The sequence below is a fragment of the Neofelis nebulosa genome, chromosome 7, assembly GCF_028018385.1.
Source record: "Neofelis nebulosa isolate mNeoNeb1 chromosome 7, mNeoNeb1.pri, whole genome shotgun sequence".
In the NCBI taxonomy this organism is placed as follows: Eukaryota; Metazoa; Chordata; class Mammalia; order Carnivora; family Felidae; genus Neofelis; species Neofelis nebulosa.
This window is the reverse complement of record NC_080788.1, coordinates 135,012,146-135,027,747: the sequence shown is the minus strand read 5'-3', so window position 1 is coordinate 135,027,747 and position 15,602 is coordinate 135,012,146. Positions and strand designations below refer to the sequence as shown.

General features: G+C 50.8%; 1 protein-coding gene across 10 annotated transcripts in view; it reads left to right on the top strand.

The window, feature by feature from the left end:
- Nucleotides 1–15,602, top strand: part of TTC7B (tetratricopeptide repeat domain 7B) — a 255,882-nt gene that overhangs the window by 204,133 nt on the left and 36,147 nt on the right. For all 10 annotated transcript variants that reach the window (XM_058740002.1, XM_058740004.1, XM_058740003.1 and 7 more), the window contains one exon: nt 4,043–4,183. In XM_058740002.1, the coding sequence (XP_058595985.1) occupies nt 4,043–4,183 (141 nt within the window). The remainder of the gene's footprint in view (nt 1–4,042; nt 4,184–15,602) is intronic.

The window sequence follows — 15,602 nt, the reverse complement described above, 5'->3', positions numbered from 1 at the left end:
ATTCCTCCAGAGTCTTGGATTTCAAATTAGAAATATGTCTTCTATTCCTTCCTCCATCTGATTCCTTTTTTAAGCCTCATTTTGTCCATTTCTCTGAGGGTAATAATCCCTTCCACCCCCACGTATGCTGTGGGAATACATTTACTTTGGTGAGAAGGAGAGTGGTTGCTTTAAAAAAAAGTGTTGGTTAGAACTAGCATTTCTAGTTGTGTACCTACATAAATCCAAATCTATTTTGATATCGTATCTATTTTGGCACTTACCATTTTAGTCCCATGAGACAGTAAGATACAGGCTGTTTTGGTTATTTTCTTTAATCAGATACATCCATTCTGATTCATAATCGTGTTTATTTATTTTTTTCCTCCAAATTCTAATCCAATGGAGGAATCTGACTGATGGTGTTATTGCCAGGAATAGTGGGTTTTAACTATTAGATAATGTTGCCATTGTTACCAGTCACCTATTATTAGTACACATCTGAAGCCTCTAATATCCATCCCTGGTTTAGGACGTGAAGGGTCTCTGCCCTTGTGAAGCAGGTGTTAAAAGGGATTGACTGGGAAGGGAAAAAAAAAATATTTCTGAGAAACCTCCGTTACCCTCCATATTTAAATGGCTTGGTTATATTAGAGATGGGAGAAAGTCACTGAGTGAGGTGACTTTAATGTAACTATGCACCACACTCGTGTGCAGTCCGGGTGCTTGGAGGCGATGACAGCCACGCTGAGAAAACCCTTTGAGACCGTGAAGGTTCTGGCCTCGGAGCCACTGTTAGTCAAGGAGACTAGAGGACACAGACGTGCTTTTCCAAAAGAGGGAACCACTGTCTTCCAGATTTCAGACAGTGACGTGCCTGTTGACAGTAGTCATTCATTCATTTTTTCGTTCCACAGGCCTTTACCAGGTATCTCTCACGGGCTTGGAGTCGTTAGCCCCTGAGAGCACCTAAATGCACGCTTCCTATCTTCCAGAACCACAGTCTAAGAGGGGAGACAGTTACATTAACTTGAACATGAAACCGTGTGGTCTGCTCAGTGATAGCCACACCCCTAGGGAGCTATAGGAGCACCGAGGACCCAAGGCACCAAGGCCTAGCTTCTTACAGGGGAGGGGCAGGGGGAAGAAACGGAAGGCTCACAGCAGCCTTCCTGGAGGAGGTGGCTCCAGAGCTGGATTTAGAGGCTAGAGGCTAGATTTGGAGTTAGATTACTGTTTAAGCCCTAGCTTTGCCACCCACTGGCCGTATGACTTGGGATAAGTTCATAACCTCATGAAATCTCAATTTTGTCCCCTAAACCATGCAGATAACGTTGTTAGCAGCCCCACAGAACTGTTTAAAGGTTAAATGAAATAATCTATGTAAAGTGCTAGTTGGGAGTGCCTGAAGCCTGCTACACCATGTTCACTAAAACTCATCATCACTACCGTCATCATTTGCCAGAACTTATCCACAGTGAAGCATACTATTATGTGAATAATCAGCTACTTTGGTCGTATATAGATATCACAAAGAGAGGGAACTTTAACAGTAGCTCTGATTAATTTGTTTGCAGACCAAATAAAACAGTGAATCCAAAGAGCAAAATTAGCCCCTCCAAAAGTCACAGGTCCCTTGTAGCAAGGGAACCATAGAACCTACTAGAAAATGTGTAGAATTTTTCTTCAGTAGTAGTTTATTGTTGTATTTTGTAACGAATGAATGACCAAACATTTGAAGCGCTTCTCAGTTTTGGTTTCCAGTGTGGTAAATATAGAGAGATATATAACCCCTATAAGTACAATCTCTTGAGGGGTTCTCAATAACTCTGCAGAGTCTATAAAAGGATCCTGAGACCAAGAGAATTGAGAACCAATGTTCTTTAAAGAACAAGATCTTCCTGGAACTCTGTTCTCCAGAGTCTTGGGCCGCAGGGAAAACTCACACTCGCTGCCTGGCATGTGCAGAATATGCTTTTAGGCTTCTTTTGACCAAACATTAATGACATCTGCTTTTCTGTCTCTCCAGGTCGGTGGGTCTCAGTCTTAGCTGCACAGTGGAATTACCTGGGTGATTAACAATAGGCCTAGCCCCATCCCTAGAGTTAGTGACTCAGTTGGTGTGGGGGGTGGTTTAAAAATCCATGACATCATGGGTTTTGAAACATACCCCCCCCCACCCCGCCAAGTAATTCTGATGTGAAGCCAAGGTTGAGAACCACTGTTCAAGGCAGTCAATGAGAAGGCAAGCCACCGTGGTGATGTCAGACTATAGCAATGGCAACCTTGTTTATTTAACTGACAGCTGCTCCTGAAACTCTCAGGAAAACTATATGAAATTTTGTTCTCAAAGTTAAAATATTTATTTTCCATTAAAAAAAAAAAAGTTCAAAACGAGACCAAAAAAATCAACAGCAGTGTAATCACTTTGCTGTTTAGATTTTGTTTTTCTGTTTTTGTTATTTCTAAGTAGTCAGACACACTTTGTCTACCCAAGAGTCAGTTCTTAGCTGAACTTCATTAGGTCTTCCGGATGGTAATGGCATCGATTGAGGTCTTCTAACTCGGCCTCCGGTTCCTCCTCCTGTGTGGCTGCATTCACTCTGCAGGACTCACTTCCTTCCAGGGACAGAGGGCATGGGGGGTGGCAGGGGTGGGGGGGGCGCTCTCCTCTTGCTCGTCCTCGTGGGTGCCCTGTGTGAATTATCCACAGAAGGTGAATTCCTGGCCTGGTTTCTGTCCACCTCCCATAAGCCACCTCCACCAAATCCCTGCTGAAGGATTTGAGTGTATTTAGTGGTATCTGTGTTTCCTTCATGTTGGAACAGTCAAAACGCAAAACGGATGGCCAGTCTATTGCTGCAAATACTCTTAAAATGAATAAATTATGGTGCACTTCAAAGCCCCAACAGAAATTATTTTTATGCTCACAATTTTGTCTTATCTAGAGTATAACCAGCTCCGTTTATTTGAGTAGTCAGCATTGGTCTTTATATATTATCACTGTTTGAATCCTTATGATAAGTTGATGGTTCCATGTTTATCTACATATTACACTTTATGATGAATTCAAATTTAGAATGTGGCCAGTGATAGAAGTATCAAGTTTTCACCTTGAAATAACTGAGACCCTTTCTCTCAGCTCTGAAACAACATCTCCAGGAGAGAACTTGGGGAAGAGGTGAGGACCAAGCCCCTGATGGTCTCCAGCCATCAGGACCCATAGAAGGGCCACACGAAGAGGAATGAGTCAATCGATTTCCGAACAGAAGTTCCTTTGCCAACTCCCTTTGCCTGTGAATGTGCTTGGTCCACACCTCTCCATAGCCTTTTAGGACAAATTTTACCCAAGAGTCAGGCAGGTAGCAACTCCTGAGCATAGGTGCCTTTGCTACAGCCCATCCTCCCTCAGTTTAGCCTTGATGACAGACATCTGCTTGTATGTAGGGTGAAAGCGTGCTCTCTCTCCTACTCCTAAGTCATGTCCTAGAATGTGGTTCCAAATCCAGGGGTGTTAGCCACCTTGCAAAAGCCAGGGAGTGGAATGGCAAGTGGCTTGGTTTATCTTAAGAACGGCCTCCATCCCTAGGAGGCAAGGCTGATTCCTCCTCCAGTCACCAATGCACGCCCCCCCCCCCCGCCCCGCCCCACGATAGTTTCCAGGTTTAGGCCCTGACAGGGTTCCTTGTAACTTTCCTTTGTAGCACTTCATTTATGCCACGTTTCCGCATGAGCGCCATAGCTGTGTCTCTAGCTGTACCCCTGTCCCCCCCCCAACACTCGCGCTGTCCTAGACTGAGCTCCTCAAGGGAGCACCTCCCACGGCATGTGCTCTGGATGTTGACTAAAAGATTAGCTAGAGCCTTGGATGGAAACTCAGGTTCAAGGCCATAATGATTGTCCGTATTTCTTTATGGACATAAGACTTAGAAACGTCCTGGGGAAGGAGTGTGTGTTCGTCTTGAACTCGTGTCTGTGTTTGGGAGGGGGTGGGGGTGGGGTGACTAGTCAGTCGGGTCTGTCCTTTGACTTCTGATGCCGTCTTCTCGGAAACCCCTCACAGGCTCTGTCCACGCCACGTCAGTAGCAGCCTCAAGAGTGGAGCAGGCACTGTCGGAAGTGGCCTCTTCTCTGCAGAGCAGCGCCCCCAAGCAGGGCCCACTACACCCCTGGATGACGCTGGCGCAGATCTGGCTCCATGCAGGTACTGCCCTGCCCCTACCCGTGGGCCCTCCCACCACCCACACCCACACGACTGAGCCGGAGGCCGGAGCATCCTGTGGGCACTTGCCTATTTAGCCTTCAACCCCCCATCAGGAGAAATCACGGCCTTTGTGGTCACACGCCAAAATGCCACTACTTCCTTGCAGGAACCACGAGTTGCTGTGTATCTCCCCACCCCGTCCCCTGCCTCGATACCCTGCCCCAGAGGCTGGTACAGAGCAGGCATCCAGCGGAAATTTTCTGATTGGACGCCAAGGGTCCTGGGGAGATCTCGGTGGCGGTTGTAGGGTTTGTGCTGCAGCAGGGACCCCAGAGCTACACCCAGGCTTTCTTTGCAGGGGACAGCGTAGTAGGGTGTCCCAGGCTTCAGAAGTCTGGAAGTCCATTACTCTTTACTGGCTGTGTAGACAGGAGCTAATAGCTTCACCCCTCCCCCTCAGGGTCCACATCTGCACAGTGGGGGTAATAGCACCGGCCTCCTAGGGTGGATGAGCGCGGCGCCTGGCACATCCTGGGGTCCCTGGGAGAGGGGACGGGTGTGTTGATGGCTCAGATGTCTTCGTCACGGCCAGGGAAGGGGCAGCGCTCTCGATGTCCCTGTCCCCTCTCTGTTGGCACTCCTGCTAATCCGCAGAGGCAGGGGCGGGTAGCAGCAAACACAGGGCTGGAAACCAGCCCAGAAGGCAGATGTGATTGCCCCCCCCCCCTCCAGTTTCACATGGTTGCTGCCGCATAGCTGGAGATCCCCCAAATAAATCCCACGTGCAGGCATTGCAGCAACGAGTGCCCCCCCCCCCCCCACGCACAGAGGCTCCGGGTAGGTGATGGCTGCAGATTTCCTTCCGTATTTATATCTGGGTATAGACGGTAACTTCTGTTCCTCAAGTTTTATCACTGGGTCTGCGAGACCCCCAACTGGGCCTTCCCAGGCTAGACCCTCGGGGTGCACAGCGGAAGGCCAGATTCGGCTGAGGAAAGTACTTATTACCCACCGTTGTCCATCTATTTAGTCGTCTTTTGCCAAGGCTCATTATGTGATGTTGAGCCTTGTTTGGAACCATTGGCGGACCTTTGTTGGAAACATGGTCGGATCTACCTGGCTTTGGCAGGTCACAGAGCCAAGCTCAGCCGGCCTCTTCTGTGTTGGCATCTTTAATTGAGCCATAACAACTCCCGTAAATTAACAAATTACATTCTTCTAAGCAGAAGTACAAAAGAGGGATGATTCATGAATGTGCTGATTGTTCTTCCTGCGCAGACGCTTGCCAGCATGTGGCCTCTCGCCGGGTCCTAGATGAGCTGGCGCTCAGGGCGTGGGGACAGCAGCAACGCCTTCCTCTGCACTAATGCAGCTCTCCCACAGAAGAGCCCAGTCCCCAGTCCAGGGCCTGGCACCTGTCCCATCCTGCCGCCTGATGAGCGGTGACTCCAGAGAGCAGAGAGGGAAGGCTTCAGTGTCAGGGCCGGCCAGGAGAGACCGGCTGACCCTGCAGGGCCAGTGTGGGGGCAGAAGTGTCTTTTGAATTTGAATTAAAGTTGGGATTTTGGAGGGCCACAGTCTAAAAAAACCAGAAGAGCTGAAGGCAGTCCTTCTAGGCTGGAATGAACTTCCTTGACTTCAGGGACACTTCTTCTTGCCCATTTCTTGGAAAAGTCAGTGACCTGAGTGAGGGTCACTGAGTTCCAGAATGGCCTCTCCCGCTGGCTTGCTGCCCCTTATTCGGTTATTCAGACTCTGTTCCTTTTTGCATATCCCACGTGACTCTTGGGAGGGAATTTTGTGGCTGCTGATGAGAACATTGAAGAACTTGGTAGCGAAGATTCAGTTTAGAGCTGTCCTTGAATTTTTATGTGATCACATAATATCCACTTCTCATCGGCACAGCTTACACCACAGAACAAAGTTCTCGTTGTTAGTTTATAGATGTGGCTTTTAATAATCTACAAGTTGGTGGGGGGGCGGGGGGGGGGAGGGCGGCTCCTGAGTTGCTCAGTCAGTTGAGCATCCCACTTCGGCTCAGGTCATGATCTCACAGTTCGTGGGTTTGAGCCCTGCATCGACCCGCTGCTATCAGTGCAGAGCCCGCTTTGGATCTTCTGTCCCCCTCTTCCTCTGCTCCTCCCCCACTCACGTGCATACTCTCTCTCTCTCTCTCTCTCTCTCTCTCAAAAATGAATGGAAAACATTTAGAAAAAAAACAGTCTACTAGTTGGTGGCATTGGACTGTGGGAAATGAATGCCATACCTGCCTTATAAACTCTGGACAGAATATTCATAGTGCTTATGTTATGTGAATGCACTGAGTAAATTAGAATCTTATGGGGTCTGTGCCATATTGACTCTTTCAAAGCAATGACCTTGAGTCAAGATTTAGAATCGGATCATATATTCATATAGTCTTTGGAGAGGTAACTTCAGAATGAACTGAGAAAACAGCTTCCACTTAACCGTAAGACCTTACCATCTGTGGTTTGAGCTCTACTGCTCTCAGAGGCAAGAGAGCAGTGACCAACCACCCCGCCCCCGCCCGCCCTGCCCAATGCCGACTCTTGGACAATTTGTGGTTCCATCGTCAGGCCTAGCAATACTGGCAGATTCTGTAAATTTTGCAAGCTTTGGAAGAAACTAATTAGATCAAGGCCTAACGCCCAAGGCCATGGTGTTACTGTGGCATTTGTGGGTCTCTCCTCTCTAGATTGTGTTCTCTGATGAGCTGAGTATAGTGGGAGCTCATGACGAGAGCCCATGGTGAGGGGGCCCCCGAAGCTAGCAGGTGAGGTCACTCTGAGACAACCTTCGATTTTCAGCCTATTGGATGAGCAGGTCCCTGGGCCACTGGTATGTCCATTTGAATGGCAAAGAGATCATGAATTGGACACCAGAGCCTCCAGCTGCCCTGTGAAGGAATGGGCCAATGGCTTAGCAGGGAGCACAGATCCGGGAAGACCAAGGACATTTGGCCACATAGGGTCCCTCCATTCCTGAGTGGTGGGACTCGCTCCCAGTTCACACCCTTCCCTCTGACCTCCAGCTCTTCACCAGGACACCTGGTGGCTGACCAGCATGGGTTGTGTGTATTTTGTTCCTTAGTTTGTTGGGACCTCCGTGACAGGTTTATCTAAATTATTTTTGAATAAAGAGTACCTTCCCCTGGTATACAACTGGAAAGGTACAAAGGATGGAGAGTGAAAAGGCTCCATCCTGCCCCTGAGCCTCAGGCACCCACCCACAGCACCCTCTGTTAGCAGGTCCCCTGTGTGCTTTCCTGAGCTGTCACTCGCACACAGAGGTCATTGCTCATCAGCACTTGTAACGCTGACTCAGACTTTTTCCTGGCTGCATAGTATAAATCATTATATGACTCCATTAGTTAACAGATTATTTCTAATATTTTGCCATTACGGACAATGCATCAGTAAGTATCCTTCCAAATATTTATTGCTCTCTATGTTGCGTGTAAGATAAATTCCTAAAAATGGACTTGATGGACCAAAAGGTATACACTCTTCAATTTTGATAAGTTTGGTCACATTAACTTCCACAAAATAGTACCAACTTATAGCCCCGCCAACAGTGTGTGAATGGCCCACTTTCCCTGCATCCTTATCAACACGACGAACTCTCAGACTTCTAGATCTCTGCCAGTCTGATAGGTGAAAAGTGGTATTTCAATCGTCTGTTCATGGTTTCTGCTCACTTATCTTCTTAGGTACTGAGCTTTCCTTTTTTATTTGTAAGCACATGTTATGTGTCAAAGAAATCTGCCTTGTGTCTGTGATATGAGCTATAAATATTTTCTCCTGTTTTTATTTTGTTAGTGTTTTCGTTGGTCTTTTTTTTTTTTTTTTTTTTGGCCATTTTTTATTTTTATTTTTTTAAAATTTTTTTTTTTCAACGTTTTTTATTTATTTTTGGGACAGAGAGAGACAGAGCATGAACGGGGGAGGGGCAGAGAGAGAGGGAGACACAGAATCGGAAACAGGCTCCAGGCTCCGAGCCATCAGCCCAGAGCCTGACGCGGGGCTCGAACTCACGGACCGCGAGATCGTGACCTGGCTGAAGTCGGACGCTTAACCGACTGCGCCACCCAGGCGCCCCATTGGCCATTTTTTTTTAAATATATTTATCAATCTTTTCTTGATGGCATCTGGACTTTACGTGACATTTACCCATTTTTATGGTCTCCTTTTCAGAAGTTCCAAGCACCTTCTGGGGCCATTGGTATATACACCATCTTATAAAGGTCAGAAGGGGTTATCTCCTCTCCTTTGTGGGAGAACCCAGGCCAGATGGAAATAAGTGCCTCTGTGGTCTTACTGGGGAATGAGACAGACTCAGGGGAGCTCCGTTAGAGCACGTGATGCTTATTGTACCGCAAAACCCATTTCCCTAGGAGCCGTACTTCTTTAGGATGCAAACCGATGGTTAGCCATCAGAGACTCACACATTCACAGACCTTCCAGGTTGAACCAGAGCCTTTGCCACACCAGGCGGCAGCTTTTTGTTGCCCATCTTTTAGTTTCCACGTTGGGATGGCGGCTAAAAATGACTTTGCGGTAGGTGGTTAATTTCTGCTTGTTACTTACTAATAATTATAGCTTTCACTTTGGCGCTCTCACAGTTGAAACTAGTGGCTATTCTTAGATGTGCAAGATCAGATTTTCTGATTTCTGCTGAGAACTTAAAGCGGTGATACTCTCACGAATTCCCTGGCCCTGGCCCAGCCTATACCCCGCCCCCACCCTCTTACCAGGCTCCTCCCAGCCTCCCAAAGGCTGCATCCGCAGGATCGAGGGGTCATCCTGTGGCATAGCCCCCAGCTCCCAGACGGGTGGTGTATGGGTCACCGCACAGAAAGCCCCTGCAGGAGGGAACGCTCAGTACCTGGGGGTCGGGCCAGCCCCATTCAGGGCCAGTCTAGATTAAGCAAACCAGCACCTGCTCCTGCCCGGAGTGGCTTTGACTAAATGGTCTACATCCTGCAGGTAGCTAACATTTACCAAGCACTGTCCAGGTATCAGACTTTATTCCAAGGACTTTATATGCCTTAATTGCCTTCTGAGGTGTAAACACCTTAATCACCCCATTTTACCTATGAAGAAACGGATACACAGCTGTCAAGTCACTTGCCTAATATTACATGGCCAGTAAGGGGAGAAGCCAGAATTCAGCACCCCCGCTCTAACCCCAGGTGGGCGCTCAGGCGTTCAGCACAATGTCTTCCGGCACGTGTTTATGGGCCACAGTCAGAGTGAGGCTCAGGAGGGCAGTGGTCATAAAGACAGACACGGTCCCTGCCTTCATGGAGTTGACAGATGTGAGAGAAAACAATTACAGATTAATTCTCATTGTGCCACGTGCTATGAAGGGTCAGGGTTGGTCTCTCATGAGAACTGACGACAGAGGTCGCCCCAAGCCGGGAGCCAGAGCAGGTCTGGGCATGGGACCGGAGGCCTGAGGAGTGATTGGCGGTGGTTGGGACACGGGCGGGGAGGCACAGGACAGCACCCCGGAGGCCTGCAGACGGTGCCGGAGAGTGTTGGAGAAATGGCAGGGCCCCCGGGCCTGGAGCCTAAGGAGAAAGAAACGACGTGGCCCGAGGTGAGGCACAGTCCGGCAGGGCCCCTGGTAGCCATGCTAAGATCTTTAACTTAATCCCAAAAGCATTGAAAAGCTTCCGATGGCCTTCCGGCAGGAGGGTGAAAGGGTCAGACGGGTGGGAACAGAAAGAGTGGAATACAGAGGGTGCGGCTCCGTGTCTGAGGCAGAGGGAGGTGGGCCCTGAGACGCACTGTCCAGCAGGATCCATAGGACTCCCCGGTGGGTGTGAAGTTGGGGGAGAAGGAGAAAAGAAGAATCTGGGAAGAGTTCTGTGTTCGGGGCCTGAGTCAGCGGGTGACTGGTGACGCTGTTCTCTGTGATGGGAAGCCAGGGCGGGGGAGCGGGCATTGAGAACTGATGCATTGGGGTCAGGGAGGAAGGGAAACCAGAGTCGTGTTTGAACTTGGAAGTGTCTGGTGCCTGAGGATGCGCAAATGAAGACAGCACGTGGGCAGCTGGACAGTCAAGCCTCCACGTCAGGTTTTGGCTAGAAACAGACATTTGGGAGTGAGTGATAAGAAGGCCCAGGAAGAGAATGTCCAGGGAGCAGGGAAAGGGACAGGACTGCCTGTGATCCAAGCCCCTCCCACATTTAAAATTGGGGTGGCAGGAGGGGAAAAGCCAAAGCGAGGGCAAGGAGGGGGAGGTCAGGGAGGCAGGAGGGGAACCGGAGAGGTGGCACTGTGGCAGCTGAAAGGGTTTCCTTCCAAGGGGCCTGTGCGGCGCGATCAAGGGCTCTGAAGTCGGGCTCGTGAAAATCCCGGTGTCACCTGGGTGTAGCCTAGTGCTCTCCGACAGAAGATGAGGGCAGTTGTGACAGCTACACCACATAACGCATGGGGAGTGTTCAGTGGGCAGCAAGCGCTTGAGAACTCCTCAAATCACTGTTACCAAGGAGGATACGGCTGGTAGGACGTGCTGCTGGGAGGTTGAAGAGGTGCAGACAGAAGCATTTGTTGGTCGTGGCGGATGGGAGTTGTCGGCGGCCATGACAGGTGAGGCTTTGGGGGCCAGAGATGGAGCCTCCTGATGTGGCTGCAGGGTGGATGGCAGGTGACGAAGACAGGCACGGGGTACCTAATCCTTCCAGGAAGGACCCCTATGCAGCAGAGGGGAGAAATGAGGGGTAGCTGGGGAGGAGTGTGGGTTCAAGTTAGGGGGCTTCACAAATGGCTGACACAGGAGCATGTTGATTGCTGCTGGGAGTGATCACGTCAAGACTGAGACCTTCCTTGCCCTGAAGAGAGAGAGGATACATGGGGGGTCTGAATCCCTCTAGAAAGCAAGAGAGTGGTGGGTTCCAGGGCACAGGCAGAGGGATTGGCCCTCAGTTAGAAGCATAGTGGATAGGCACAGAGGACAACAGAGGGCTTGTCAATGTGGTGGCAAGAGAAGGCTCAAGATCTGCTTTGCCAGCTTCTGTTTTCTCTTTGAATGATGAGTCAAGGTCAGCCAAAGGGGCGGAGGGCTTTGGGGAAGGATTGAGGCATCAGGAGAACAGCTGGGCCAGGGCCCGGAGGAGTCAGGGGTCTCCGATGCAGCTAGAGGGTGAGGAGCCCATCCTGCCACCCCTACCAAGCCACCGGGGGAGGCATTCCCCCCTGACAGGTTGACACAGCCACTCGGAAACTCAGAAATAAGTGTTGATCCGGAAGCTGAGACCCTGACAGAGGCATTTGGCCAAGCTTTCATGGAGGAAAGGCCCTGGCTATGTTCATCCTGGGGACTGTAGGCCCAGCTTGGGGCCCGGCCCAGAGAAGCTCAGGTTAGGACCGATGCAAGCAAACAAAATCACTGCCTTCTTTCACTTCTGACCTTCCCCGGAGGAAAAGTAAAGAACAGTTCTGGGGAGAGCTGATAAGGGCACAGCCCTCCTCTGGGCCTTCATGACTTGGAAGGGTGACAGGAAACTCATCAGGCCCTCGTGCTGACTTTGGTATGAAAGAGTGAATTCAGTGGTCCGGGTGCTGTGCTCTAGGAGCACCTGATGCTTCCGGAAGATGCCCTGTGCTCACCATGGGGACTCCCCGGCCCCCCATGTGCAGGAGCTATCCCAGAACCAAGTTGCTAAGGTTTGTTTTCCAAGCACAAGTCAGGGAAGTAGGGTTTGGGGTAAAGGAAATGGTTTTAGAGGGTCAGGGGGCCCACTGGCCTAGCTCCCTGCCTGCCTGCAGGCCTGACCTGTATGATTGGGGAGCACCTGATGGCACACAGGTCTTTTCCTGCATCCCTGTCAGCCAGACCTCAGGTGGAATGGAAGATCTGAGCACCCAGACAAGGTGCCGCCCTTGAGCTGCCTCCGGCATATACTGCTGCTCCTTTATCTGAGTTCCAAAATAGGTGTCCCCTCCGGGTAGACTATCCCGCAGAGAACAGGCCTAACTAGCTGAAGGCACATTTGTGAGAAGGCACTTTGCATCTCTCTGGGCAAATGCAGCCCTGCAGCAGGCACACAGCCTGCCAGGATCCAGGCTAGATTTCAGCCCCCCTCTGCCCAGCACCTTTGCACAGTGCACAACATGCACAACCCTGAGCCCAGGGAAGGCACGTTGTAAGCCACTTCTCAACCTAGCAGTTGACATGAAGCAGGTGCTTGACAAATGTTAGAAGAATGAATGAATGAATTGAATGAATGAATGGGGAAACCAGACCTGTGAGAGACTGTGAGTGCATCTACACTGGGTCCCCCAACCAGGAACAGCTCTTCACCTTGAGGAAGAAACAGTCCTCAGGCTTACACGCAGAGCTTAGCTCTTTCAGATAACACCCATAGATGGTTCAGCAAAGTGATTTCAGAAGGCCCTCCACGCAAGGCATGGTTCAACGCCAAGGCAGAGAAGCTCGACTGGCCGTCCAGGACCACAGCCTCCAGTGGGAAAGCGAGCACACACACAGATCTCATGGGACAAGGTGGACTGGGGTGCGTGCTTCCCAGAGCACACTCAAGGCACTGGAAGAACAGGAGTGTGAGAGGTGGCTTCCCTGGGGGTGTCTAGGGAAGGCAAGTGCAGCTGAAGTGCACTGGGGCTGAGAGCCAGGAGTCTTCACAGATGGCCACTCGGGGAGGGCATTTGGGGCAGAAGGAACAGCACAAGCAGAGGTGTGGGGGTGAGACAGTGAACTAAACATCGCGGGAGGCAGTTGGAAAGGTGGCAGGGCCCTAATTTTGAACGCTGAGCAAAAACAATTGGGTTAGAGGGGCACCTGGGTGGCTCAGTCGGTTGAGTATCTGACTGTTGATTTTGGCTCAGGTCATGATCCCAGGGTCGTGGGATCGAGCCCCATGTCAGGCTCTGCACTGAGCATGGAACCTGCTTGAGATTCTCTCTCTCTCTCTCTCTCTCTCTCTCTGCTCTTCTCCCTCATGCACGCTGTCTCTAAACTAAAAATAAAAATTAAAACAAAACAAAACAAAAAACATTCGGTTACATTCACCTGCAGTAGGGAACCATGGGAAACATGGTTTGCAAGCAGAGAGGGGATTTTATTTCCAACGTGTTCTGCAGCAACAGAATGACAAGGACAAACCAAGTGATTCCAAAGGGGACTGTCAGAGCTCAGTGTGAGCTCTCAGAAAGGTGGAAAGTGTCCGTGACCCTGAGCAACCCCTTACCTCCGGTTAGAGGCTGTCAGCTGCCAGCAACCAGCACAGAATCTCTGTGCCTGGGACCCCATCAGAGAGTGACCTCTCAGAGCCTGCCCTGCATGGTTCAAGTGCATTCTCGTAGGACCTGACAAGCTCTCGGTTCCGGGAGCCAGCTTCATTCTGTCTTGCTGTTCCTTTGGTGCAGACTCTTACCATCTCTTACATAAGCTCACAAGGCCCTTTGTTCATTTTTTTTTTTTTAAACTTGAATTTAGCCATCGGTGAAGGGTCAGGGAAACTGTTTGCTGTTGCTTCTCTGACCCTCGACTTGCTTCATTGACCTGTGCCCCAGAAATGGCCCATCTCTGGCCTTCACTGAGCATTCGCTAATCTTCAGACTGCACTTTGAACACCTGCTAAACGCTAGAGCCTGTGCTAAGGAATGCAGAGATGGCTGTGGCTGGGAGTCGCTCATAGTTTAGAGGGAGAAAACAAGTCTGGTCATATGCTGGAGGCTTTAGGAAAGTACAAAACACCCTTTAGCTCCTGAGTTCTGGCAAGTGGAGAGCAAACTGCCAGCTCACTTACTTAGGGAAGTGGAATCTGAGAATGTGGCTTGGCATGTAGTCTCGGTTAGATTCCCTAACATCACGGCTCAGGTAAATTCGCCCATCCCAAACTGCTGGCCTCCCCATGGCAGAGGCAGAGCCCTGCGACGTGCCTGCAAGAGCAAGCCAAGAACTCAGGCATCCAAGAGACAAGGCCTGGGGCAGAGGGGGCTCTGAAGGGCCACCGCGAGCATGCCCAAGGCCCTCTCCCAAACGCATCGATCAGATGGGACCTGGGGCGGGCGGGGAAGGGCCGGGTGCATGGCTGTGGCAGATGAGCCCCCGGCAGACGTGAGAAGCAAAGGTTGGAGGGTCCTCTCGAAAAGATGATGTGCTCCAGGGGGTGGTAGAGCTTATTTATGGAAGCCACATGGAGCCACAAAGGCGGGAGCTGCAGCCCTGTGGACTCAGGGATGGACACTTGTGAACCCCTCATCCAGGAAGGTACTGGGCCTTGTTTGAGCTGAGGACCCCCAGGAAGGAAGGCTTCCCAAGCATCATAAGCTCAGAGTAAATACCTACAGGGACTCGTTACATTCTAGAAGGCCAGCTGTGTTGTCTAGGCAAGAGGACCCCTCTGGGGATTTCAGGGATGCGGGGAGGCCTCTGTAATCCTTCCCTCTTCCTCCCCAATTCGTCCACTAAGGTCTTGCTCCTGGAGCCTAAGACTGCACCCCAAGAAGGCGTGATTTCCTCGTAAAGGGGGAATGACTATTTCAAGCCACTGTCTCGCAGGAGCCGTGGTAAACAGAAGGCTGGCCCTGCACCCCCAAATATACCGATCGGCCCAAACTGCTGACGGCTCTCCCAGGTGGCTTCAGCTCCCCGTACTCTTGTTTCTTCATGGCCATCTGGAAGGCGGCAGGGCTCCACGAAGTGCCATCCTCCCCAGTTCCCACCACCCTGGTTGACCCTTACCGCTGTCCAGGGAGAGCTGTGGGCCAGCCTCGGGCCCCAGCTGACAGGTGAACGGGCCCAGAGAAGTTGACTGCGTTGCCCCAGCCACACACTCGGCCCAGGTACAGGAACTGAACCCTCCGTGTTCTCGTGACACTGGCTTACAAACTGAGGACCCTAGAGCCCTGAGGTCCCCAGAGGTGCCTCAGGCCAGAAGAGGGGACCAAACCAAGAGGGAGGCCAGCTGCCACTCTTAAGATCCCTTTGGAAAAAGAGGCTCCTTTGGAGGAAATGGTTTGAAAATCACCACAGGATATCTGCCCCGTGTCCTTCCATTTGAGCTTAAAATGGATGCATTTAGGAACAGCCAGGCCATGCATCTGTCTGCCCCACCTATGTGAGGAGCACAGGCCTTGCCAGTGACATAGGTTTCCTCCTGTAACTTCTGCACCACTGAAAAGAAATCCTTGGAGGCCTAGATTCTTTCTCCCACTGTCATGATCATGACTCAGCTGAGTCTCTGTCTTCCAATCGATTCCTCAGGAAGGAAGCAATAGCATCAGACACGTGGCTGATGACAACACGGTGGTCATGAAGATACATGGTCCCACGGAGAACCTTCCTAGAACAGGGCTGACGGGTACATTGCCATGTTGGTGTTTAAGCCCGCCCCCCCCCCCCCCCCGCCCCACCTTGACTCTTGTTA